We start from the raw sequence: 26,908 nt of genomic DNA, 5'->3' as shown, positions 1-26,908 counted from the left end.
ACCTACAAAATATTAGGCAGGTGATTTTAATGTTTTGGCTAATTGGTTTACACACATGTAGGTAAACATTTGGGACTGCACACCTAAGGTAGAGTTCAACCTGCAGGGGTGCAGATTCATGTGGGTATCATCACATCTGCATGAGTTCATCAGGAACTGGAGCCATATACCATAGTCAAAGAAAGTTGAATCAGTTCACCTGGATACAACGTTTATTGACAGAAACGTTTCATCGTTCATGTAACTTAGATGAGTGATGAAACGTTTCTGCCAATGAACGTTGTATCCAGATGAACTGATTCAACTTTCTTTGATTTTCTGACCTGGATTATTGAGCATGCATAAAGACATATATTATAGTACTACATTGAAAATATTACATGGGTGTGCAGGGTTAAGGCACTCCCAGAATATAACTTCCACATTAACATTCTTGTTGTCAGGTTTGAACCTTTGCTTTGAGGTAGAAATCATTTAAATCCGGTTTCAGTCAATTTTACAACTTTTTTTCTTTATAGTACAAAACACATGTACATTACATTATAAAAAAACAAAACTGTTCATGCCAGGGAGGTGAAGAATACAAAATAAATAAATATGGAAGAAACCCCCCCCCTTCAAAACAGTGTTGTAAGCCTATTAGAAATTGATCAAAAACACAATTAGTTCTAAATTATCTTCTTGTTTTTAAGTCCTCTCATCGTAGCGCCACATTGGTGCAAGTCTTGACGAAAACGTCCAAAATGTGTTTTGGCGTCCGTCCGTCCGTCCATCTCTTCTCATGAATGTTGAATTTTACAACTTTAAAGATGCGCTGAGGCGACGGAACCCCGTCTTCTCGCGATACTTCGCAAACGATAGCACCAACGGAAGTAAATAGATGCAATGGCACGTTAGCAGGAGAGCAGATTTTTTGGCAAGTGTAGAGCACTCCGAAAGAAAAAAAAAAAGGGAAATTATCACAACTACCGGCAAGTTTCGCGGATTTGATTGGGGGCAGATGTCAAGAAAGCAGACTCTCTCTCACTCAGTATTTTATATTTATGAAATTGCAAGACTCTGAAATCGCAGAGCACGCTTGGGCCTTCGAGGCAGCGGCTAGCTTAATTTAGCTAGGGGCAACATTGCATTTAGCACCACAGCCTGGCCGGAGACCACTGAAGTGTCGTGCTCGCCGGCTAATGTCGACTAGCCGCCTGTTCAGAAAGACAAGTAACGTTACACCAGCTAACGTTAAAACTGGCCATCGCGGAGGGAAAATCTAGCTGTCTAAAATGATAATTGACAACCTTGATGCCTTGAAAACATGGCTTTCTAAAACCCTCGAGCCCATGTAAGTATGTTAGTTAGCTCGCCAAGCTATCCCAATGTTGCTTGAACATTAACTGATCAGCCCAGGTTAAACATTGCTACCATTAGCCTGCCCCAAACATCTGTTTATATTGTGGTGAAGTGTAGCGTTATGCGTATTGACATGGTTAATGACAAATTTATTTTTTTCCCCTTTGTGATTGATTCGTTTCTGATTGGGCAGCATAGCTAATGTGTCGATGTACGTAACAGCCAGTTAACCCTGAAGCGCTTTCTCTTTACTTTCTAGCTGTGACGCCGACCCCTCTGCCCTCGCTAAGTATGTCGTTGCTTTGGTAAAGAAAGACAAGAGTGAAAGGGAACTCAAAGCTCTGTGTATTGACCAGCTGGATGTATTTCTTCAGAAAGGTAGTTTGTGATTCGCTTAAATAAACAATTTCATTGTGTGTAACCTGCGAGATACTCTCTATATCATCCGGGTCATGGTAGTCATTGTGTGGTACGCAGGATGACCCGGCTGTATCTTTGCTAAGGTGCTTGAAGCATCAGTGAGTCCAAGCTGATAGAAAAGACTTCTGCACACTTAACTCTAATTAATAGTAACTTTATTTAAGCTTTTGGTCTGTCAGACCTTCATCAGAGCATACAATACTATGTGGTGGTCTTGTCATCCTCCAGAGACTCAGACATTTGTGGATAAGCTGTTTGAAGCTGTGAACAACAAAAGCTACCTCCCTCTGCTGGAACAGTCTTCTGTGGTCAAAGCTGATATTTACGTGAAGCAAGAGAAAGATGATCAAAAAAAGGATGAGGTAATATTTTTATAATATCAAAATCAATTCTTGATTTAACACATTTAAGGCAAAGTTTTAGTTAATAATCCCGGTTTGTCGGTGCTATGTCCCTAAAATGCAGCATGGAGGGTATCTCAAATCTGTATCAGTATATCTTCTTTGATTCAGCTCTTTTCGATTGTATATATTTTTTTCTTGTTCAGACAAATCGAGATGAGGAACGAGAGAAAAAATTTCCCCGACGAGTGAATCACAGCCCTCCACAATCAAGCTCTCGCTACAGTAGAGATGGCAGGTGTGTGCATTAGCTTGATGTTGTATGTTTTGCTCTAGTCATGTGTTAAAAAGACTTAAGTGTGCCCATACTGCCTGTTGCTCTTCAAAAGTCCCAAGCTTTGTCCATGCTTCATCCTCCTGTGAGTAAGTGTTAAGCTTCTTTTCCATCATCTCGCTTGAATTTTTAGGCGTGGAGATGACCGGGGCAAGAGGGATGACCGCTCCAGGAAGAGAGATTATGACCGCAACCCTCCAAGGAGGGACTCTTATCGTGATCGCTACAACCGCAGAAGGGGCCGCAGCCGCAGCTACAGCCGGAGTCGTAGTCGTAGCTGGAGCAAGGAACGCATGCGAGACCGGGAAAGAGACAGGGATAGGGAACGGGATAGAGACAGGGACAGAGATAGAGACAGGGATCGAGACCGCAGTAGGAGCAGGTCACACAGCAGAAGCCGGTCAAGAAGCCGGACTAGAGGTAAGGACCACACTGATGTCTCTAACATGGATTATGGTTTAAATTTGCTTAACTCTTGCAAAGCAACTGGTGGGAGGATTCAGCAAAGCGTAAGAGGGTAATTAAGATTCAAACTGTATTATGTTGCGCTAATGATGGTTTTGCGCATGGTGGTTTGCACAACGTTTTGTAATTCTGTAGATTATCAGTGACATATTTGTCACTTTTACTTAAGTTTAATGTTTGTTTATTAAATGATATTTCCTGTCTGTATTTACCAGAGTTTATTACAGCGTTGAGTTTTGCTTTGCTTGTGTATTAAAGGTCTACACAGCACTAAAACAGCTTATTTTCACTGAATACTGATGTACTTGGGCATATCCCAGTCAGAGTGCAGTCTATACGACGTATGTGCAAAGCAGTGAATTTTAGCTCAGTCCTGCTTCTGTGGTTATTATGGCTGCGTTATTGCAACCATCAATTGTCATAGGCTTGGCTATGTGATGCGATACGAGCCACAACCCCCTGGCTACTCTCTTCCACCTCTACTATAAATAAAAAATATTCAAATTATTCCATTGAGAGGAGTATTTGCGCGAGAGACATATCGAAAGAAAAAGAGAGAACACGAATATTTATCGAGAGACCAACCAAAGTTACATATTTTTGTATTTTTCAGTAGTTCTAATTTGGTAGTGTTTTTTTTTTTACATAGTTTTTGTTTGATTACCTATAGTTTTATAAATAGTTATATGTACACTACCGTTCAAAAGTTTGGGATCACCCAAACAATTTTGTGTTTTCCATGAAAAGTCACACTTATTCACCACCATATGTTGTGAAATGAATAGAAAATAGAGTCAAGACATTGACAAGGTTAGAAATAATGATTTGTATTTGAAATAAGATTTTTTTTACATCAAACTTTGCTTTCGTCAAAGAATCCTCCATTTGCAGCAATTACAGCATTGCAGACCTTTGGCATTCTAGCTGTTAATTTGTTGAGGTAATCTGGAGAAATTGCACCCCACGCTTCCAGAAGCAGCTCCCACAAGTTGGATTGGTTGGATGGGCACTTCTTTGAGCAGATTGAGTTTCTGGAGCATCACATTTGTGGGGTCAATTAAACGCTCAAAATGGCCAGAAAAAGAGAACTTTCATCTGAAACTCGACAGTCTATTCTTGTTCTTAGAAATGAAGGCTATTCCATGCGAGAAATTGCTAAGAAATTGAAGATTTCCTACACCGGTGTGTACTACTCCCTTCAGAGGACAGCACAAACAGGCTCTAACCAGAGTAGAAAAAGAAGTGGGAGGCCGCGTTGCACAACTGAGCAAGAAGATAAGTACATTAGAGTCTCTAGTTTGAGAAACAGACGCCTCACAGGTCCCCAACTGGCATCTTCATTAAATAGTACCTGTTAGAGCCTGTTTGTGCTGTCCTCTGAAGGGAGTAGTACACACCGGTGTAGGAAATCTTCAATTTCTTAGCAATTTCTCGCATGGAATAGCCTTCATTTCTAAGAACAAGAATAGACTGTCGAGTTTCAGATGAAAGTTCTCTTTTTCTGGCCATTTTGAGCGTTTAATTGACCCCACAAATGTGATGCTCCAGAAACTCAATCTGCTCAAAGAAGTGCCCATCCAACCAATCCAACTTGTGGGAGCTGCTTCTGGAAGCGTGGGGTGCAATTTCTCCAGATTACCTCAACAAATTAACAGCTAGAATGCCAAAGGTCTGCAATGCTGTAATTGCTGCAAATGGAGGATTCTTTGACGAAAGCAAAGTTTGATGTAAAAAAAATCTTATTTCAAATACAAATCATTATTTCTAACCTTGTCAATGTCTTGACTCTATTTTCTATTCATTTCACAACATATGGTGGTGAATAAGTGTGACTTTTCATGGAAAACACGAAATTGTTTGGGTGATCCCAAACTTTTGAACGGTAGTGTAGTTTTATTGTTAGTTTATAGAATGAACCCTCCCTCTTCCCTCCATGGTCGCTGTTGACTCGGGCGTCCAGAGTAGACTTGAGTTATTTCCAAAGGTCAAAACCCCATCCCGATATTTTCCCCAGATTTTAGCATTTTTTAAACCTCAGATGGAGCCGCAGTCTATCTAAACTGGGTTGTTTTTGTTGACCTTTAAGATTAGTGAGCTTCTGCAGTGCATCCAGAGTGATGAAGTGATGTTTTCTAGAGCTTCCAGTTTTATAGCTTATCTGCGTGGTCACTCCTCAATCGTTATTGCAAATACTTTTAATATCTGCACGAACGCCAGCGTTGCTTATATGATTAAATTAGATTTACATTGGGGTTAAATTGTTGTAATACCTAGGTTGAAATAGGACAGTCTCATTTAAGATTAATACCATATCTATGTTGAATTTCTTGCAGCAATTCTAAACAAGTATTGAGCATTTCACAATAAGGTTTTTTTGGACTTAAGATGTGTTAAGAGCTTCAAATGATATAAGTTGACCCTGAGAGACAATGGATTGAACTCTAGTTCTCAAAAATGTGTCTAAAGTATTTCAGCAATCAATGTTGGTCCCTGGTGAGGAGCAAAAAAAAAAAAACCAACTAATTTTGGCATGATTTTTAAGTAGCCAGCTATGTCTTGTAGTACCAACCGTTGCTGTCCTCATCTCTTTACAGAACATGATTCCGGGAAGTTAAAGTATGAACACGACAGGACAGACAGGCCTGATGGTGGTGAGGGCTACACACCTACAATCTTGGTTTCCACTGCAGCGACTTCACATTTCCCTGTGCCAACACTAAGCAGCACTATCACAGTCATTGCTCCCACACATCACCATAGCAACAACACCACCGAGAGTTGGTCAGACTTCCCCTCCGAACACCCTGTGGATCGTGGCCCCTTCAGCAGGGCCCCACCTTCTCAACAGAGAAAACGTTGCCGTGACTACGATGGTAAGGAGGATGGATTTTTTTCCCCCAAAACACTTGCAGTGTAAAGAACGGCTTTACTTACTGTGTTTCCCATCATCTAAAAATGACCTCTTTCCACCATTCTAGAAAATATTTTGACATATTTCTGAAAATTGTAGTTATCACCCAGTGTTCTAGCATTCTAGCTTTTTTTGTCTTTTTTTCCTTAGAAAAAGGTTTCTGCATGCGAGGGGATATGTGCCCCTTTGATCACGGCAGCGACCCAGTTGTTGTGGAGGAAGTTAACTTGCCCAATATGCTTCCCTTCCAACCTCCGCCCATCCCGGGTGTGGAGCCACAGCCACCACCGGGCCTCCCACCCCCACCCCCACTCATGAATCCCCCACCAGTGAACCTGCGCCCACCCGTGCCCCCACCGGGCACCTTGCCACCTAGCCTCCCACCTGTTGCAGGTAGGATAGATGAGATTTTTGATTGTTTTCTTTGGAATGTCCTGTTTCGAGATGTACAATAATTTTGCATCATGCAAGCTACTAACGTTCGTTTATACAGCGTTTTATTAGATACTGAAGTAAAGGTACTTGAGACTTTGTGAGCTACAGTCTTAATCTTATTCAAGTAACGGAATTTTAGTTACTTATAATATTTAACTATTACAGTATTGTTGTCAAAGTGTACGTATATACATACACAACAGTAGTTAGGAAAACAACCAAATGTACCTTTCAAAATGGGGCATAGTGTGCTATACGGAGGGATAAAACATGCTTGATCATTCTCATTGTTTAGGGCAGGGGTTGGCAACCTTTTGGATGTCCCATGCCACTTTAAAAAGTAAGAAAAAAAGGATTACATACCTGAGTGCCAGTTCATTTTAAAAATGAGCATTTATCTATCTATCTATCTATCTATCTATCTATCTATCTATCTATCTATCTATCTATCTATCTATCTATCTATCTATCTATCTATCTATCTATCTATCTATCTATCTATCTATCTATCTATCTATCTATCTATCTATCTATCTATCTATCTATTTATTTATTTATTTATTTATTTACTGCCCATCTAGATTCTGCATGTCAAAATATCTGCGCTCTACACACACACACACACACACACACATACACACACACTTATTATTAGTGCAAATGTATGAAAAATACTATGGCAAAAAAGAAAATTAATTCAATCTTGTCGAATTAGTGCGACCATTGTTTGTCGCAATATCTGGTAACCACTGCTAGACGTAGAACATCGTTTACATCCACACTCTCATCAAGAGCTGCGTTGAATCAATTCAAATCAATTTCAAATCAAATACGACAGATTGAATACGACAGATCTCAGTTGAATACGACAGATCTTTCAATGCAAGAGTTTGCTGGTGCCCTATGTTTTCAGCCATGCCTGTAATGCGTCTCGCTACAGTTCTCACAGAAATGGGCATTTTGATCCTGGTGATGATCGTGTCTTTGTTTGGTAACCAATCAAATATGACCTCCAAACTGCTGAGGAAAGCCTCCTCTAGATGCTCTCCATCAAAGAACGGCTTCCCGTGTTTAGCAATGCACTGGGCAACTTTACAGCTGCCCTCTGTAGCTTGGTTTTGGGCAGCACCTCGGGTTGTAAACACGCTGCTTTGCTTCCTGTACTGGGCCACTGTCCTCTTGATTGAGTCAGCTTTATCAGCCCTCATCTTTGACGTTTCTCTCGGGTTTCAAAATGACGTTTGACACGCAACGTTTTCGCAACAGATTGCACACAGCTCAGTCCTTTCTTTCACGAAAGGATTTGTTTGTCCAAGATAGCTGAAAGAGATGAATACTAGACAAGCTACTTTTTTTTTTTGCTTCTGCCAATGTTATTTTTTCTCGAGCAAAAAAGAAGCTAGCTAGCTAGCCTATGTTTTCCCTTCCACTGTAATGCTGTGCTCGTCCAGATCGGGGAGGGGGGGTATGATGGACTTCATCAATTGTGTGCACTCTCTTGCTTTCAAAGACAATGGTGTATTGAGACTAATTAATTATTTCAATATTATTTTAAATCGAATTGTTCATTTAGTTCACAATTTGTTTATATTTTATGTTCAAAATGTTTTATAAAAAAATATTAAAAATTATTTTATTGAATCGCTCCACATGCCCATGTTAATGGTCTCGCGTGCCACCGTGGGCATGCGTGTCATAGGTTGCTGACCCCTGGTTTAGGGGAATTACTCAATGTTTAAAATCCAGTCTCTTGCTGTTCTCAATTCCCCCCAGGTCCCCCTCCACCTCTTCCGCCTTTGCAAGCCTCAGGCATGGATGCTCCACCCAACTCTATCACCAGCTCTGTGCCCACCATTGTCACCACTGGGATCCGCTCCTCACTCCCCCAGGCATCAGGCCCACTCTTTACCTCTGGTAAGACTGAAGTTTTGTGTTGTATGTGTTTTTGTCTAAGAACCTTGTGTGAGAGCAAACATTTCAAGAAAGCAATGGGTAAATGAATCTGCCTTGAATTCCCAAATGTAGAGTTGATCTCTTTTTGCTCACCAGACACCTACGAGCCAGATGTATACAACCCGGAAGCCCCCAGCATTACCAGTACCTCCCGGCCCATCTACCGCCACCGGGTCAATGCTCAGAGACCAAACCTAATAGGCCTCACCATGGGAGAGATGGACCATCCTCAGAGGGGTATTATTAATTACAGACGTTAAACTAAGGAATTAGATAAAATATGACTTCTTGCCTTTCCCCTTGACAAGTTTGTTCATAAAGCTCTAAATCACAGTTGTGGTCTCATAGGGCTTCACATTCCTACATCTTGAAACGGCTGAGGAAAAAAAACTCCACAGAAAGCCTTTTCAGGAAAACAAGGACATATAGAGGCTGTTTACACCTGGCATTAACATGCATCTTTGGTGATCCAATCACAATTGGACAGCTCTAAGTCCAGGTGTGAATGCACCCAAAGCATCCTCAGTGTGTCTTGAGATCCAATTGCTCAGGCTGCATTCGGGGGTGGCCTGGGGCACATTTGTCCACATTGCTTTTTTTTTTGTGTTTGATCCCCCCCCCCCTTTTCTCCCCAATTGTATCCGGCCAATCACCCCATTTTCCGAGCTGTCCGGTCGCTGCTCCACCCCCTCTGCCGATCTGGGGAGGGCTGCAGACTACCACATGCCTCCTCCGATACATGTGGAGTCAGTCGCCAGCCACTTCTTTTCACCTGACAATTAGGAGTTTCGTCAGGGGGACGTAGCATGTGGGAGGATCACACTATTCCCCCCAGTTCCTCCTCCCGCCTGAACAGGCGCCCCGACTGACCAGAGGAGGTGCTGTTGCAGCGACCAGGACACATACCCACATCCGATTTCCCTCCCGCAGACACGGCCAGTCCACATTGCATTTGAAGTGTAAACGCACATGTTTCTCGGGCCACATTGAAGGACTGAGGATTTCAGTTGACTATTCTCACCTGGAATTTCTGACACACATCAGACCCACAACTGTGGAAGTGCCCCCATCTGCTTGCACATTAAAGTTCAAATTCATTTATCCGCCGCAGTGTGGTGGAATAATTAAATAATCTGAGCCTTGAAGCGATGTGATCAGGTCAAGTCTGAAAGCGTTCAGGTTGAAAATTAAAAACTTTTCAGACATTTACATTTTTCACATAATGACTTTTAAGAATCAGTTTTAAATTTTGCTGTGCATTTTGAGCACAAAATGAAAGAATTCAAATAATCGGAGCCTGACGCTCCTAATTCACTGTTAATTTTCCTCATTAGATAATGTAATGATGTGAAACTATTTACCTACAATGGACTATTTTTTTAAATGCAGTATATCAGGTCTGGGGTCTGAAGGCTTTCAGACCAGATCTACATCATCATCATCATCATCATCATCATCATCATCATAATCACACTTATTTACACAGCACTTTTTAAAAACTTGTGCTTCACAACAAAGTGGAATGGAAATAAAAGAAAAGAAGTGCAGCTGGGATATGGGACGATTTATTTCTTTAAGAGCACTTCAAATTTTGTATGATAACATAATTTGGTAGAATGATTCACAGTCATAACTTACAAATGTAGGTTCCGCGGTGGTGTAACGGTCTAAGCATCAGCTTTGTGTCGATGCAGTTGCCCACTGGGGACCGGGGCTTGCGCCTCTGTCTCGTCAGATCTGACTATGGCCAGACTCAATGAAGCAGCAATAATTGGTAATGCTGTCTTCGGGAGGGGGGCGGAGTTGGCTTGTGTTCGTCACATGAATGTGTCTATGTGTGTGTCGGAAAAAGCAGTGGTTCGGCCTGGATTCGCCTTGTCACGAAAGTGGCGAGGTGTCTCCTTTGAGACTGCCGGCCGGAGAGATGCAGTTGGTGAATGCATGCAGTACAAGGGTGGGTGTTTGAACTAAAATAGGGATCGATTGGCCACTAAATTGGGAGAAAAGGGAAAAATCAGAAATAAATAACTTACAGATGTGTAATAAGTCATACTAATAGACGGCACATTAAAATGAGGCTCAAGTGAGCAAGGATGTCTCATTTTATTAGATGCCCGTTGCTCTGACTCCTCGCGGTTCTGTGTGTGTTTACGTGTTTATTTATGGGATTGAGACACATGCCACGGGGAGGGTTTGAGATGTCAAGTGTGAACTGACGTACTTAGAGCTGTCCACTTGTGGTCAGATCACCCAAGACGCATGTTAATGCCAGATGTAAACAGCCTCATAGTGTCATGTGAAGCAGAACTTTTTTTTTCTTTTTTCTTTTTTTTTAATTGTGTGTTCTGTTATTAGAGAGCTGAAGATGTCGAGAGCTTTCCAGTGCAAAGAATGTTATCTCATTCATGTTCATACACGCACACAACTAAAAAGATCCCAAACACTGTGTGACTTTGTTGTGAACAGAACGCTACTGGATTCTTGTCTTAAGTTTGCAGTTGGAAGTAGGCCTAGTATTGATTGCATATTTTCAGTTGAGTAGCTGTCAGTATATACTATTTACATCATATCCTGATTGTAACATTGGCATAGTAAAATAGATGCATTTGCATTACTTCGATGGAGCTAAAGTTAGCTTGTCTGAATCATGTTTTTAACTAACCAAAAACCCAGGAAAGAGCAGATCATCAAAAACGCTTAAAAACAGGTCTTATTTGCACTTCTGTTGATGGCATTTCTGTGAAATCCCACATTAAATGAGACTGCCAGGGTGAGTGATAAGACACGGGGATGAGGCTAAGTGAGAGTATATATTTAAGAGAGCATATATTTAAGATGTCCTCGAACATTTTTTTTCGGAGGGGTCGTGACCTCCCCCAAATCAACAGAAATGGTACAGCTAAACGATGGCTTGTGAGCGACTAAATGCAGATTTGTGAGTGAGTGAATTAGAAGCTAGGTTGATGAAGTGCTTTGCATGTAAAAATGGGAGAAACCTGTAGAAGAGCGTCAAAAGAAAGCATCTCTCCTTCAAATAGGCACACAGTAAGTGCTGATAGGGAAGGTAGACAGCTGTAATGGATTTAAAGATGAAACACTTAATTGAAGCACTAGCTGACTGCAATTAGTGATTAATAAAACACAGGGGGAAAGTATTCCTGATTTCATTTCCTTTACAATTGACAAGAAGGCAAAGTAGACAAACTTACACCAGTGTGCTTTGTTTAAATAGATAGCAAATACAAGAAACCAGGGGTGCATTACATAATGTGGTCTCTTGCTAAATGCTGTTAGTGTTTTTGAACATCCTTATATGTTTTGTTCTCTTGTTAACCAGTCTATCGCTGTAATGTTGGTACTGTTGTAGTCAGTATAAACTGATCCATTGAATCGTTGTTTTGTCTTCTCAGATAAGATGTCAAATAACAGGGTTGTGATGGAGTCTGACTCCAGGAAAAGACCTGTCGGGCCTCATGATAGCAGCATTCCCCCCAAGAAACCTTGGTTTGACAAGTAAGATGGCTTCCACAGTAAAAATATGAAAGGCTGTCAGTTGTTTCTATTTTAACAAAGGGTACAATTTTAATGATTTATCTTATCTCCTCAGACCCAACTATTGCAAGCCCAACCATCAGGGTTACCATAAGAGAGTCCCTTTCAATTCCCCTAACACCAAGCTACTAGTCCGGCAGATCCCGCATGAGCTCAACAACATCAGCAAGCTCAATGAACATTTCAGCAAGTTTGGCACCATTGTCAACCTGCAGGTCAGACTCTCTATCAGTAATATAAGCTAACAGCGGGTAGCTTTGGATATATAACTTTGGTATATTGGATGTTCATAAGTTTTCCGAAATCTGAGCTGGGGTAGTTATTGTTAAACATAATAGGAAAATAAAGAAGGTTGAATCAGTTCATCCTGATAAAACGTTTATTGACAGATGCGTTTCATCACTCAACTAAGTGACATCTTCAGTCTAAACTGACTGCAGGCGTCCCCTCCCCTTATAAACAATACAGTACAATACAGTCGCCTAACGACCGAAACCATTGACCAATTTCATATGCATATATGGGTGTGACCACTAATTAGAGTTCAAAGGCCATGTGTACTATTCACAGGACTAGGGGATGTTGCAATCACAGCATTGTAAGATGGTGACAGATGTATAACGACCGAAACCAATGACAAGTTTCATGTGCAAATATGGGTGTGACCATTAACTAGAGTTTCGATGGCCATGTGTACTAATTACAGAGGATTGGGGAATAGTTGCAACAATCACAGCATTGTAAGATGGCGACAGATGTACTCTTAGCCCCCCCCCCCCCGCTGATCTTTTCCTCTTAACATATGTTAAGAGGGAACGATTATTACAGCAATTTGGCCGATTCCCGAAAACCTGCTGACAGGGGTCTGACTAGCGCCGACGGTGTGGGACACACACCGCAAAAACTAGGGTCACAGACTCACCGACTCTTAGACTGAAGATGTCACTTAGTTGAGTAATGAAACGTATCTGTCAATAAACGCTGTATCCAGATGAACTGATTCAACCTTTATTTATTCATTTATTTATTTATTTATTTGTTTGTTTGTTTGTTTATTTTAACCGGGGTTATTGAGCATGCATCAAGACATAATAGGAAAATCTTTGGGTCCAAGTCTAGATGCTGCAGATGCTAGATTTTGCCTGTGAGCCACTGTGTAGGTCTTGTGTAATCTTTCAAATGAAGAGATTGTATTTGACTAAGCCACCTCTCCAAATGCAGATTTGTCCGCAGTGTGCCAAAAACATGTTATTATTCTGCAACAGCAGCAAAACATTATGAGTTGTTCAAAACCTTACTCATAAGGCTGACACGTATTCCATAGTAATGGCTCACAAAACCATCTGTTTCCTTGCTTCCTCTAACAGGTAGCCTATCGAAATGACCCAGAGGGGGCTCTCATCCAGTTTGCTTCCCCTGATGAAGCCAAGCGAGCTATGCAGAGCACAGAGGCTGTACTCAACAACCGATTCATTAGGGTACACTGGTATCGTGAGGATGGAGGAGAGGGTCAAGGACAGGGGCAGGGTCAGACTCCATCACAACAACAGCCACAGTCACAGCCAGGAGTGGTAAGCCTCTCTATTTAAGTCATTGCTTAGTGGCACCAAAGATAGAAGGCTGTAGCTCAAGTCAGTAGCTCATATTGTTGAAACTAAATTATTTCTCTTATTTGGCAGCCCCCAGCCACCACCTTGAAACAGTCTGTCAAAGATCGGCTTGGACCCCTGATTACAGCAAACTCTGAGCCCACCCAAGATTCCAGCATTGCGTCTCAGGTGTGTAATTTGTGTGTATCTATTTCTTTGTCATGGACAAAATTTGCAGGTGATCATGATCTTCTATTTCTGTTCAGAATGCTACCAAGACATCGGTGAAGGATCGTCTGGGATTCTCTGCCAAACCAACACTTTCTGTTAAGAAGGTAGGAATATCCATACACTTGGAAGCCTTCTTTGTTCATGTGTGTATTGGGGGCTTTTGTGCCATTTCTAGAACATTTTTTTTGCATTCTTAAACCTGTTCATTCAAAGCCCACATCAGTTTCTTTGTTTACATTATCATTCCTTACACAAAAACGTGCGATTTGCAAGGTATGTGCATCATATGACAGTTACTTCTGTGTTCCACTGGCTCTTTCATTCTACAAAGTTTTATTCCCAAGCTGCTGTGATTATTTACAGGCCTATTATGTAGTGTCGCCGAGCAAAGACACCAAACATTGAACAAAACTAGTTGTTTGCAGGTTTATGAAGTAGAATGATGAATTATTTAATGAAATACTAATGCATAGGAGTGTCCGGGTAGCGTAGTGGTCTACTCTGTTGCCTACCAACACGGGGATCACCAGTTCAAATCCCTGTGTTACCTCCGGCTTGGTCGGGCGTCCCCACAGACACAATTGGCCGTGTCTGCAGGTGGGAAGCCAGATGTGGGTGTGTCCTGGTCGCTGCACTAGCGCCTCCTCTGGTCGGTCGGGGCGCCTATTCAGGGGGGAGGGGGAACTGCGATGAATAGCGTGATCATCCCACGCGCTACATCCCACCGGCGAAACTCCTCACTGTCAGGTGAAAAGAAGTGACTGGCGACTCCACATCTATCGGAGGAGGCATGTGGTAGTCTACAGCTCTCCCCGGATCGGCAGAGGGAGTGGAACAGTGACCGGGGTGGCTCGGAAGAGTGGGGTAATTGGCCAAATGCAATTGGGGAGGAAAAAAAGGGGGGGGGGGGAGAAACACTAATGCATAAACAGTAAAATAAATGTGATTATTGTATGAGCATGTGGTCCAGATTGAAATGTAAAAGAAAATACTCATCAGAAATTTCTGTCTAATGGCATTGTTTGCTTTCATCACTGTTGCATATTTTTATGTCCCGTTTAAATATGAAAACTGCTTTTGTGCCACCAATAAATGAAATCAAGAGGAATTAGTTGAAAAATTCAATATATTTTCTATATCCTGACATCTCGTCATTTCTCTGAGTTTGTCCTGAAAAGAAGAATCATTCCTGAGATCCTGTCTGTCTTCATCCCTGATAGATACCACTGTGCATCAGCTCAGATCAGGCTGCACATTTTTATCAGCCTCTGTCATTTAGGTCATGGTTGATTTAAATGGTGTGACCCATCACCCATATTTGTACTTCTCTGCCTTCTGTTGCATCTTAACATTTTTTTGTGCCGTCCTCCTCTTGCACCAACACCATGCCTTTGGAAACCCCTTCCTCTAACAAAAAAAAGTTTGTCTCTTTTTCCGTTTTGAGAAACTGAAACTCACTAGGAGCCCCGTGTGTGTGTGTGTGTGTGTGTGTGTGTGTGTGTGTGTGTGTGTGTGTGTGTGTGTGTGTGTGTGTGTGTGTGTGTGTGTGTGTGTGTGTGTGTGTGTGTGTGTGTGTAAGAGAGAGAGAAATTATGCAAATTGCTTTCAGATGTAACTAAGCTGGGTTATTTTCATTTGGAGGTTTTGGCAGTGTAATTATCTCCTCCAGGCGGTAAAATGTTTGTGTGTCTATCTGTCCGCAGTTAATCTCGCTTACTACTGGACCTGTCAGTCTAATATTTTTTGTGCACAGTTATGACTGTATGATCAAGGACCTCTCAAGGTTGCGGTGATTCAAAACCTTTGAAAAACGTTTGTTCTCGCTATCTCTGCTCCCTCTTTTCATTCACTCTCTAGCTTGCTCGACCAACGCTGCTCTCTGTCGCTGCCGCTCGTTTCTAGATGGTAACCCTTGATTTGCGAAACTCTTGCACATGTGCAACGTAAGCATTAGGTTAAGGTTAAGTTGAGGTTAAGGTAAGGTTAAAAGTCCCACGAGAGTTTCACAAATCAAGGGTTACCATCTAGACACGAATGTCGCTGCCCAATCTAAGTCAACTGTAGATGTGAGTAACATGGTCCCATACCAAGCCTTTTCTTTTTGGAAAGTGCCAAGTTCATATTAGACTTGGTCACATTTATGCGAGGGTCCACCTAGGAGGCTGCACATCCACAGACTGACAGGCAAAATGTTTTTGTAAGGTAGATTGTTTTTTAGTTTGAGGGCTCCAAATTAAAAACTTTTTTCCATATGTCCCATTCAATCGACTTGGGCACTACACAAAAGCCTTTTATATTTCTGCCCCTGTGTGCATGTTTCTGTTTGCTGTTAATCTCGCATACTACCGGGCCTGTCAGCCTAATAAGTTTTGTGCACAGTTATGACTATCTCTTGTGGATCTCTTGTGGTTGCGGTGACTCACAACCTTTGAAAAACCTGTTTTGTACTGCAATTGAGCGCTAACTCCTCAGCTGGTTTTTTGCCTAAGTCCGAGCGCTGGAGAAGGGGAGCTCTATGCCTGGCAGAGATCTCTTCTAGTTTTGCATTGATTCTAAGCTTGCTGTCGCTCATTGTGCTGCAACTCATGTCAGCATATTGATTTGTTGACTATAATAGTTTGCTTTTAATGATTAATGAACATACAGTGATAATGTTGAGCTGGAAACAATATTATTCATTTTAATTTGTGAGATTTGTTTAATTGACTTGTATTAATTGTTACACTTTTGTTTACTGCTTTCCAAAAATATGGTTTATGTTTGCATTTTGCAAGTTGGTTGCCCACAATTGGAGATTATGAGTATTACGAGCGGTTGATGAATAAGGATTTGTTACTGCTTTGACATCGTATCCTGATTATAACATTGGCATAGTAAAATAGATTCAAATAGAGAGTCATTTGAGAATTGTGTGTAAGCAGTTTGAGGAGGAACTAAGAAGTGCAAGCGCTGCTTGTTATAAAGATTAACTAATCCCTCCCTCTGCCTGCTTGTCTGTTTTCCTTTACTCAGCCAATTCTTCTGGCAGTTTGTATTAAGGTGCTAAGAGAGATAAAAAATATTCAACACTTTTTGCTGAATTCTATTTATTCGTCTGTTTAGGTATTTACAACCTCCACAGGGTTGACCAAGACTGTATACAATCCTGCTGCCTTGAAGGCAGTTCAGAAGACCACCGAGGAAGCCCTGAAGAAGAAACAGGTGAGAGAGGTTAGAGAAGAGGGAAGCAAAGGACTTGAATGTAAGAAGATAATGTTTTGTGGTGGAAGTTTGCAGAAGGAGAAAGGTGCTGGAGGATGAAGAGAGTGCCTGATCGTGTTGCATTACTGTCTTTACAGGAAGCTTTACGACTGCAGCAAGATGTAAGGAAGAAGAAGCAGGAAATCCTGGAGAAGCACATTGAAACACAGAAGGTGAGATTGTCTCGATGTCTTGTGGTAACCAAGATATTATCAGAAGTGCACTTTTGTTGTGATATTTCAGTACTTCTGATTGCAATCTGGATTTTAAACTTACAATTCTGAAGATGTTGTTTTTAACTTGTTGCCTATGGTGATATGAGGTAATTATAACAGTATTTGAACTCTCCAAATCCAAGGGATCCATTCAAAATGGAACAATTCCTGATGCTTTTGCATCAGAACTAAATGGTTTCAGAACAGACAATGAGTATCCTTTGATAGTTGTACTCATAAAATATGGAAATGGGAAAATTGGTGATTAGTGAGATCCATAAGCCCTATTTCGGGGCTGTGTTGGGAATCTCAGTCATGTAATGTTCAGTATTCAGTCTTTGCTATGTCTACCAGTAGTTAGCCGCCTTTCTCAGTGACCTGACAAGAATATTTGAAAAGACTGTTAAAGTTGAACCACTTTTAAGTTCCAAGTTTTAGGTCTGCTCTGTTTCAACCTATAGTTAACTATTACCATTACACAGTATATGATGTTAAAGCACATTGTGCTCGTTGGGTTGAGCACCAGTGGATTATAGCCAGTTTGCAGAATTAAAACATTAAAATGTCTTATTTTGCTTTAAACGAAAGTAACCTATTGGGAACACTAACTGTTCTGGCATAGAATTTCCTGCTGAGTATTGTAGAAACCAAACTGTACCACGAAGATACAGGAGATGCCAAAACTTAAGGTGTATGACTACCTGCCTCATCAACCTTTGCTGTTCTGGTTATGCAAATATACCAGTTATAACTCCTTTCTTAGACATGGGGTCAATTCCTGTTTTTTGGGCACTTGACAGGCATCTTTCTTTTTTTTTAACCAGAGCTTCTGGAGAAGTTGCCTTGGTAATCCTATGTAATCTATGAATGCAAATTCATCAGCTACAAACTCAGCCCTGGCTTCTAGGTCAGTGTACCTTGGCTTCACCTGCTCTGTATTAAACCAGAACATACAAGATCAGGCCTTAGGCTGATACTGACTATCTCTGCTGAACTATAAGCAGCTAGTCTGTATCTATTCATATTTCTTGTCCCCAGCTTCAACTAACTGTCCTGACTTGCGCTTACTCAATATTAGGCCTATTTTTTTTCTCTAAAGTATTAATTTTTATATTTTAAGTAAATTTGAAAGTTTAATATCAGTATAAAAATGCATCAGGAAGAGGTGATGGTGCGGGGGGCATGAATATTCTGACTTAAAACACAAATTTTTGTTTTCATCCTCCTCAGCTGCTGATCTCCAAGCTGGAGAAGAAGAAAGCAATGACGCCAGAAGAGAAGTCAAAGACAATGGAGACCTGGAACGCTCTGACCAAGAGCATCACTAAACTGCAGGAGGAGATCATGGGAATCTCAAGTAGCAACAACCCACCACGTACAGCCAAGAGCAAAGCCCAGGTAGTACACTCTCTGCTGCACACAAAATCTGTTCTGTAATACTACACAAGTCAGACGTAAAGCCTGCCAACCAGGTACTGTTTGACATAAGTTAATGGATGAATAATAATGGATTACATTTATATAGCGTTTCATCTAGACACCCAAAGTGCTTCACATTGAAGGGGATAACTCACTTCAACCACCACCAATGAGTAGCATCCACCTTAGTGATGCACAGCAGCCATTTTGCACCAGAACCCTCACCACACATCGGTTTGAGGTGGAGAGGGAATCAATGAGAGCATTACACGGGGGGATGATTAGGTGGCCAGATGGAGAGAGCCAGGTTGGGAATGTTGCCAGAACACCGGGGGACCCCCTACTCTTTGCGATAAGTGCCATGGGATCTTTAATGACCATAGTGAGTCAGGACCTCAGTTTTAACGTCTCGTCTGAAGGACAGCATCGCCTACAGCACAGTGTCACTGCACTGGGGCATTGGGATTTTTGTTGTTGTTTAATTAGGACCAGAGGGAAGACTGCCCCCTACTGGCCCATCAACACCACTTCCAGCAGCAACTCAGGTTTCCCGGGAGGTCTCCCATCCGAGTACTAGCCTAGCCCACACCTGCTCAGCTTCTGTTATGCAGCAGAACCAGGGTACATGTTGGTATGGTTGCTGGCGTAAGTTGTCCTCTTGTTTGGGTTATCTGTTCATTTTTGCCCATAGTTCCATTTCTTCTCACCTGACATTTTGTAGGCATGGATCACATTTCACTCAAGTTTGTTTTGTAGTTTCCTCACTTTGCAAGCAAACATATGCAGTGTTTGTCCCCTTTTGTTGCTTTCCATCTTACCCTGGCAGGTAACAACATATTCAAACTAAAAAAAACTCAGGACAGAAGGCCTCCAGATGGCTTAATATTTGGTAGGAGAAACCAGTATTTTTGTCCACAGATCTAGCTTTTTGTTCATCTTACTCTTGCTTTGCCTTTTTACCCTATCGGAAATGGTTGAGGATCGCTGCTTGGACTTAATATTGAGCATATTCATTTAGTTGTATACACCGTTGCCTGAAAAAATATTGTAGACATACATCTAACATACTCACTGTGCTATTGTCTGAAAGACCTCTTGAACCTAAATATGCTATTGTATTATTCTGTCAAGACAGATGGATCCTTCAAGATTGGTTCCTACTCTGAAGTCAAAACTGTTTTAATAGTGGGTGAAGAATGACAGTGAAAGCTTAAGAGTCATGGAAAAAGACTTGCTTAGTTGTGTGGGTGACATGGTTGATTTTCAGATTAATTGCGGTTGATTGACTCACAAGATTAGTTAACTTTCATAACCATTAGTCATTGGTCTGATCAGTATCACCTCATCATAATTCAATTTTACCCTTGGTAGTATTTTTTTTCCCTCTCACTTGTGTATAATAGCATGTTTTGGCCCCATTAGAGGAGTCTTACTATGATATTGCTTTTGTGAGTTGAGCTTTCCCGAGTGCCATATGTCCTGGGACGTTAGGTCAGTTGGTCTAGGGCTGTTTTAAGTCGGTAGGTGGACCTAATTTGCTTTAGGCCTCTCTGTGAGAAGCTAAGTCCAAGGTGTGATCAAGAATGAAATATTTTGTGTATTTGGCACAAGATGTGTTTCATACTAGTTTTGTATTCAACATGTTCTGTTGATAGACATGTTGCGGGGGTTTGGGGTGTAAATAAAGCTCAAACAAACTTGGGCACACATTTTTCAGCCTCAGAATAGTAAAAAATAATCAGGTCTCTAATAATAATTGGTAAGTTTTGATACCTTGGTTAAAACCTATAGTTTCTTTTTTGTTTATTTTGAGACGGAGAATTAAAGCACGTCATAATTTCATATTAAGTTGGTTTGCATAAATTGCAAAAATATGCTGATTCTTTTCAGGCATTGGAAAAGCGTCCTGATGATGTCGTTGTGATTTTGTTTTGCACGATTCTTCTGTATGATATGCGTTCAGGCTCAGAAGGAGCTGCTGGATACTGAGCTGGACCTCTACAAGAAGACTCAGGCAGGAGAGGACACTGCTAAACTGAAGATTAAATACACCCAGCTGCAAATTGAGGTATGTACAAGATCTCTTACAGTGATCAGATTGCTGATTTTAAATTTTACCCCCGTAAAAAAAAAAAAAGCCCATGCACGCCACTCGTACAGCCACTCACAAGTGCAGCCACATGGGGGTGCTCATACTCTTGTTATCGAGAACTATGTTATATTAATCAAAATCTTTTGTTACTATTGGATGCTTGCATTTTCAACATCATTTTGAAAGTGAAACATGTTTTGTGACCTTGTTGAATTTTATGGTGACTGTTTTCAGCGAGACAATATGTTCTGTGTAAGTCGGCTCCCTCCCTTCATTTCCTCTCTTGCTCAGGCTGCTAAATGGGGTCTCCTAACACCAGGAAGAGGTCGGGGGGTTCATGCCCGGGGCAGAGGATCCCTCAGAGCACGTGGAAGGGGTGCTAGAGGGCGAGGAAGAGGTGTGCCACTGCATGCTGTGGTGGACCATCGACCACGAGCTTTGGAAATTAGTGGGTTTACAGATGCAGACCGGGTCGAGCTGCTGCCACACTTTGCTGTAAGTCACCTTGAGACTATCTCTGGTCACACATCAGTTGACAAACAAACATACACCTGTATAGCCCATGCAGTGGAAAAATATTACTTGGGTTTTGCATGTTTGACAAAAGTTTAGACCCTGAACCATTACTGAGAGGGACATAATTGCAATGATGTCTTGAAGTGGATTTGTACCTGAGCAAAACTGGTTTATTTAAATGTGTCGGTCAAAATGTTTATCCTTCCTTGTTCTTAAGCAATTTGGTGAGATCGAAGACTGCCAGATTGATGAACACACCTTATGTGCAACCATCACTTACAGGACCAGAGCTGAGGCAGAGCAGGTATATTACATCACAAGTACAGACGCACATATAAAATGTATGTACAGAAATACAAAATTCAGAACCCCATGGGATTCAAACATCGGGGACTCAGGTGTTGCAGTGGACTAATCAGCTTCCATTCCAAACCTGAGGTACATGATATGAATCCTAGTGTTGCCTCCGGTTCAGCTGGACATCACAGGACCACAGTTAGCTGTGTTCCTAGTCAGGGAATCAGTAGGATGTGTCCCACTGAACTGAATACTTCAGGTGGTGGGGGTGTCTGTTCAGCTTTGGGAGGTGAGAGCCTTCTCACACGTCACGTTCCTCCTGGAGAAACCCACAGCCGACAGGTGAGAAGAAGATGGCTGTTGGCTAGTTCCACTCATATGTGTGTATTCGTACTCGCTTGTATTGGAGAATGCATGGGAAGTCAACGCCCTCCCCACCTGTGGTAGAGATCAAGCGATGGTAGGGCTGTTGAAAAACAGGAAATTGGACATGCCAAATCAGAATGAGAAGGGGAGAAAATTGTCAAAATTAAACAAAGTTTTTTTTACTTTTTAAGGGACTAAATGTGTATATTATGCATCTTATTACAGAATCCCACCCCACATGTTCTTAAGTGTGCACATTTGTCTTGACGGCACTTGTTTCACACACACACACACACACACACACACACACTTCAATACTATAATTTCTTTCATGTTTTAATCACGTTTGTTTTTGCTGCATATTTCCCACTCTATTCGGTGTGTTATTTATCCTTCCAGGCAGCAGTACATGGTGTGAGGTTGAACAACCACAGTCTTCATCTGGCTTGGCATAAGCCTGTTATGACCCTAAGGACAGCAGACGCAGATGAAGCAGAGCCAGAGGATGATGAGGTCAGTGGGGGGCGGGGGTTCTAACTTTGCATGCAATGGGAAAGTTGTCTTTACACAGAGCACATGGGCTTATTGGTGAAGTTACGTTCCCAAAGATCACAGTTTTTTTTGTTTTTTTTTTTTGAGTGGCTATCTATGGTGATACATGGAAATTGTTGTAGTGTTTAAGCACCCAAGAAAAGGAAAATGAAGTCCGCACAATTTATGTGGATGCTCCCAAAAGTACAAATTCATGAAATTGACGTTTCATCCTCAGAGGGCTTTTGTCAAGATAAACAAATCAAGATGAGCAGGTGTGCGGTTGCACCTACACACACCTACAGATGCTGAGCACTCCAAATCCCAGAGATCCACTTGAATGACATGAAATTGAATGAAATGAAGTGGATGCCAGAGCTGTTGTGTCAGCACCGTTGCCATCACTAAGCAAACATAATGCACAACAATGTTGTAGTATGTTAGTAAAGGTCTTTGTTCTGTCTTAAACCTGCTTACTAGTGACCAAAACATTTTTATTCTCCAAACTTTACACTAGTGGTGCAAATATGTTTCCGAATAAAAGAGTCCAACAAACCGGTAACATTTACAAAATTTGTCTTATCAAAAATCTGAAAAAAATAAAAGCACGATTTTTCCAAAAATGTAGAAGGGTACTAGGCTCTGTATTGGGTACTATATTGAAGTAAACCTACGCAGTCATCCATGGCTGCAGAGCTGTGTTGGCTCGCCATACATGGCGCTGACACGGAGCGGACGACTTCACACAAACCGCACAGCCGAAGTAACTAGCGGTTCACTCCACTGACATTTTGCTAACAGAAATGTCATGGCTGCGAGCGTTCCACACGCCACCTTTCAAAGACTTGTGTTTGTGTTTTATCATTTTTATTCTATGGTAGAGCTTGTTAGGGAAAAGAAGAGAAAGTTTTTAATTTTCCCCAGACTGTGGCTATTTTTCATCAGGTTGCGTTCATTCCATTTTTTTAAATTGATCTACTCAATTAGGTTTCTTTTTTTTTCAGCCAAGTATTTTTTTTGTTTCATGTCTGCCTACTTGGCATTCATGTTTTTCTTCTGTTTGCTAGAAACGTAGCCTTAATCACAGGAGGAGTAAGAGAGAGATTTTTGCGTGTAGGCTACTTGTTCATAACACTGTTCGTGAAAAATGTTCAGCTTCGCTTCATCTTTGTCGTCTGAGTATACGTTTTATTTATGGATTAATAGATTTTGCATATTTTTTTTGTGTCTTTAAAAGAAATCCCTTTTACGTTACAGCCATCTGTGAAGAGGTACGACATCGGTCAAAACAAAGTGTCATGGCGCTCCTTTTACATGACGCAGTTAAATTGGAATCAGATTTTGTTCTGGGTGTAATTTTCATTTCTTTTCTTTTTTTTATTCATGGGCGAATGTATTCAACATTATAAGCTATTGGGGACTCTGAATCTGGCCAATTAGCCTACAGTCTCTGTTCAGCACTGAAGTTTAAAAGCCTGTCGTGACATCTGCCGGCGCTGTGGGGTAGATGTCATGACAGGTTCATGCAGGCTGCAGGGGATGGAGGTGGGGGGGTGGGGTACACGAGTACTTGTTGAGGAATTTAATGTGTATTCAATTAGAAAGAAATGTTGATTTCTTGTACCACTTCTCTGCCTTCTCCTACATGTAGCGAATACACTTTAACCCCTAAAATGTTGTGCAACTTGTTTGTCCTGACAAAGTCCTAATACCTAACAGTAACCATTAAAACAACCACTACAAAAGCTTTCCTGATTTGGATATTTATGGATTAGCTATACACCATCATTAGAAACTATCAAAAAGGACATTTGCTTGCCTTTGAAACGTCAGGATTGTAACTTTTAATTGGTTTGAATCTCTGAACATGATGAGCTGGGTAGTAGCAGTGTGGATATGGTTATCCCTGCTGAGCATCCCCCCAAACTTGTATAAAATCCTGCTCTTCACCTGGAATTTTTTTTTACTATACAACAAAAATGTTCATCAATGATTATTTGAATATTTTTTTGTTTGGTAACCAAGTCAGCAACAGGGTGACTCTTGTTCCTTCACTGCAGGGACAATTTGCACATGGCCCTTCCGGGGCATCAGGCAGGGGTGTCTGCCTACATTTACCATTTTACAACACATTTGTACCATCGGTTATTGACTGGCTTATTTTGCCATCGTCCCTACTGCACAGCACTGGGGAGTTGTTTACTAATGTCCATTGAGTATTTCACCGCTGTTATCTCACCCAACCACGAACGCTGTAATATCCTGGCAATTTCAGTATAACATTGCTTCAGGAGAATCTTTCCAGCAAATCCCTTTTAACATCCACTCAAACCACTTATTCATCAAAAGACTCTACAGTTTTTAGACACACAAGTTAAAATGAGTGTGTGTGTGTGTGTGTGTGTGTGTGTGTGTGTGTGTGTGTGTGTATATATATATTTATGTGTGTGTGTGTGTGTGTGTGTGTGTGTGTGTGTGTGTGTGTGTGTGTGTGTGTGTGTGTGTGAAAATGCTACAAAAAGCAGCGTCTCAATATTTCTAGTGCCATTTGTTCACTTGAAACCATGGAGAGAATTTACCTCAGGCTTTATTCTCAAACCAGTTCCAGGAAGAGTCGCTGAGTGATGATGCGTTGCTCCAAGATGATGACGAGGAGGAAGATGACAACGAGCCTCGGCCCTGGCGCAGATGAAGATCAGCAGAACAGTCTCTTGGGTTACATTGGCATAGATGACGTGCAGCTGACGCTACAAGTCAAGTCAATTTTATTTGTGTAGCCCAATGTGACAAATTTGCGACTTTTCAATGCCTGATTTTAAAATAGCTAGGCACATTTCACTTTGGCTAGTCTTCTTTTTTTCCCTGAAATATGTACTGGCAAAAGTACCATGTGTAGTTTTGATTCAGTTTAATGTGTATACCCCTTTCAACAATACTGTTTCTTTTCTTAATGCTCTTAAACTGTAGAGATGGTTTGATACATTTTTGCTATTTTGGTTCATAAAACATGGACTGGTTCGAAATGTGACATTCATTCATTCAGTATCCAAACCGCTTATCCTTACTCAGGGTCGCGGGGATGCTGGAGCCTATCCCAGCAGTCATTGGGCAGCAGGCGGGGAGACACCCTGGACAGGCCGCCAGGCCATCACAGGGCCGACACATTCACACCTAGGGACAATTTAGTACGGCCAATTCACCTGACCTACATGTCTTCGGACTGTGAATATGACAGTAGATCAGATTATGATGCAGACGTGTTATGTTTAATTCTTGGTTTGAGTTGTCAGAAAACATTACAAATCTGTGTAACAATACTGAAGGAAAGACCATAGAGTTTGCTGAATAGTATTAGACCACTGGATAGTTGCTCATGTGTAAATATTTTATGTATGGGTTTTAATGATTGGTATGATGGCTTTGCTTCTTAATTTTTTTGGCTTTACTTTGGACTTGTGTAAAAAAAAAAAGAAAAAAAAAGAAAAAATAAAGATTTGAAATGGTCTGGGGAAAAAATGATAGCTGCAACAAAATGTATATTAAAAATATTGCAGCAATAGCAAAAGAATAATAATTGTGGGAAAAAACAGCTGAAAAAGACCATTTCAAAAAAAAAAATAACTTAATTTTTCACAAAAGAGCGAAATTCCTGACAAAAAAAATCCCTGTTACATCCACATTTTTTGATATGGTAAGCGAAGGTATTATACAGTATCACGTCCTTTACCAAGGTAAGAGAGCGCCGCATAAATATCTACATACAGTGTTTGTGATGGTTTTTAGTTTCACCATTAGCAGTGCATGCTCCTCAGAATGCAGTATTTCAGTATGCATGCTAGACGTGGGGGAAGACATCTGTTTCTCCTTGCAGGAGCGTGCAGCAGAGTTAAAACCTTTGTGTTCTTCATTTTGCTCACAGGAGCAGTGTGGCAACAAGACCTTAAGTACGCCTTACTCCACGAGGCCTCAGCGCCGTCAAGACTGAAGACTTTTTATGACTCGCTAAAAGTTTTATTATGTATTTGCTGTAAATATCATTTTCCTACATGTTTTTACATACTCAACCCTGTGTGAAAAAAACAGAACAGAAATGAGAATATACTTGAGTCATTTGTAGTTTGAATTAAACTATTCACTTTTTTTTAACATTTTTTTTTGCTCTGGGTGATTATTTATGATTGGTTCTGAAGAACGGGAAGCAGAAAGGTGCTATTATAGACTTGGGATGTGTAAAGGTCTGCTCTATAAAGGTTGAGCTATGCGCCTACACAAATCTCATGAAATAGATATTTGCCTGCCTGGAGGACTGGGCTTAAACTACCTCAGTGTTGCATGTCAGACAGTCCCTCCGTGACTAATGAAGAGGAGCACTAAAGAAAAGCAAAATGTTAATTGTGCATCAGTAGCTGTTCCCCAAGCTGCAGAACAACCTGCCTCAGGAAATATGATGGCGAGTTTTAACATCGATGAACGCTTATTATGCTGTTGTGTTCCCAGTAGTGTGTAGTGGCTTGTGTGTATAGCCTTGGTTTCTGGATTTGACTCGTGAGGCTTCAAAACTGTAGCATCACTCATCCCCAACCAATATATAGTTTAGATTTTTTGTTCATTTTTTCCCCATCATACTACTACTACTACTACTACTGCTACTTTCAGCTGC

The 26,908-nt window shown here is 41.2% G+C and overlaps 1 protein-coding gene across 2 annotated transcripts; it reads left to right on the top strand.

Moving 5' to 3' along the window:
• The first annotated feature begins 903 nt into the window (after nucleotides 1-903).
• On the top strand, nucleotides 904-26,349 carry rbm26 (RNA binding motif protein 26). 2 transcript variants are annotated; one of them, XM_056278300.1, is made up of 22 exons: nucleotides 904-1,333; nucleotides 1,601-1,719; nucleotides 1,990-2,123; nucleotides 2,309-2,400; nucleotides 2,570-2,856; nucleotides 5,496-5,774; nucleotides 5,963-6,205; nucleotides 8,021-8,161; nucleotides 8,297-8,437; nucleotides 11,611-11,713; nucleotides 11,808-11,967; nucleotides 13,120-13,323; nucleotides 13,432-13,530; nucleotides 13,608-13,676; nucleotides 16,675-16,773; nucleotides 16,911-16,985; nucleotides 18,258-18,425; nucleotides 20,410-20,514; nucleotides 20,830-21,033; nucleotides 21,272-21,358; nucleotides 22,117-22,230; nucleotides 24,851-26,349. In XM_056278300.1, exons 1-22 carry the CDS (start codon nucleotides 1,275-1,277, stop codon nucleotides 24,938-24,940), a joined length of 3,072 nt encoding a protein of 1,023 aa, XP_056134275.1. In that variant the 5' UTR covers nucleotides 904-1,274; the 3' UTR covers nucleotides 24,941-26,349. The 2 variants fall into 2 exon arrangements, with proteins under 2 accessions (XP_056134275.1, XP_056134274.1); XM_056278299.1 differs by having other exon boundaries at nucleotides 24,774-26,349.
• Nucleotides 26,350-26,908: the final 559 nt, after the last annotated feature.

This window comes from Lampris incognitus, chromosome 4, assembly GCF_029633865.1.
Source record: "Lampris incognitus isolate fLamInc1 chromosome 4, fLamInc1.hap2, whole genome shotgun sequence".
Taxonomy (NCBI): Eukaryota; Metazoa; Chordata; class Actinopteri; order Lampriformes; family Lampridae; genus Lampris; species Lampris incognitus.
This window is presented reverse-complemented; position numbering and strand designations above follow the sequence as displayed.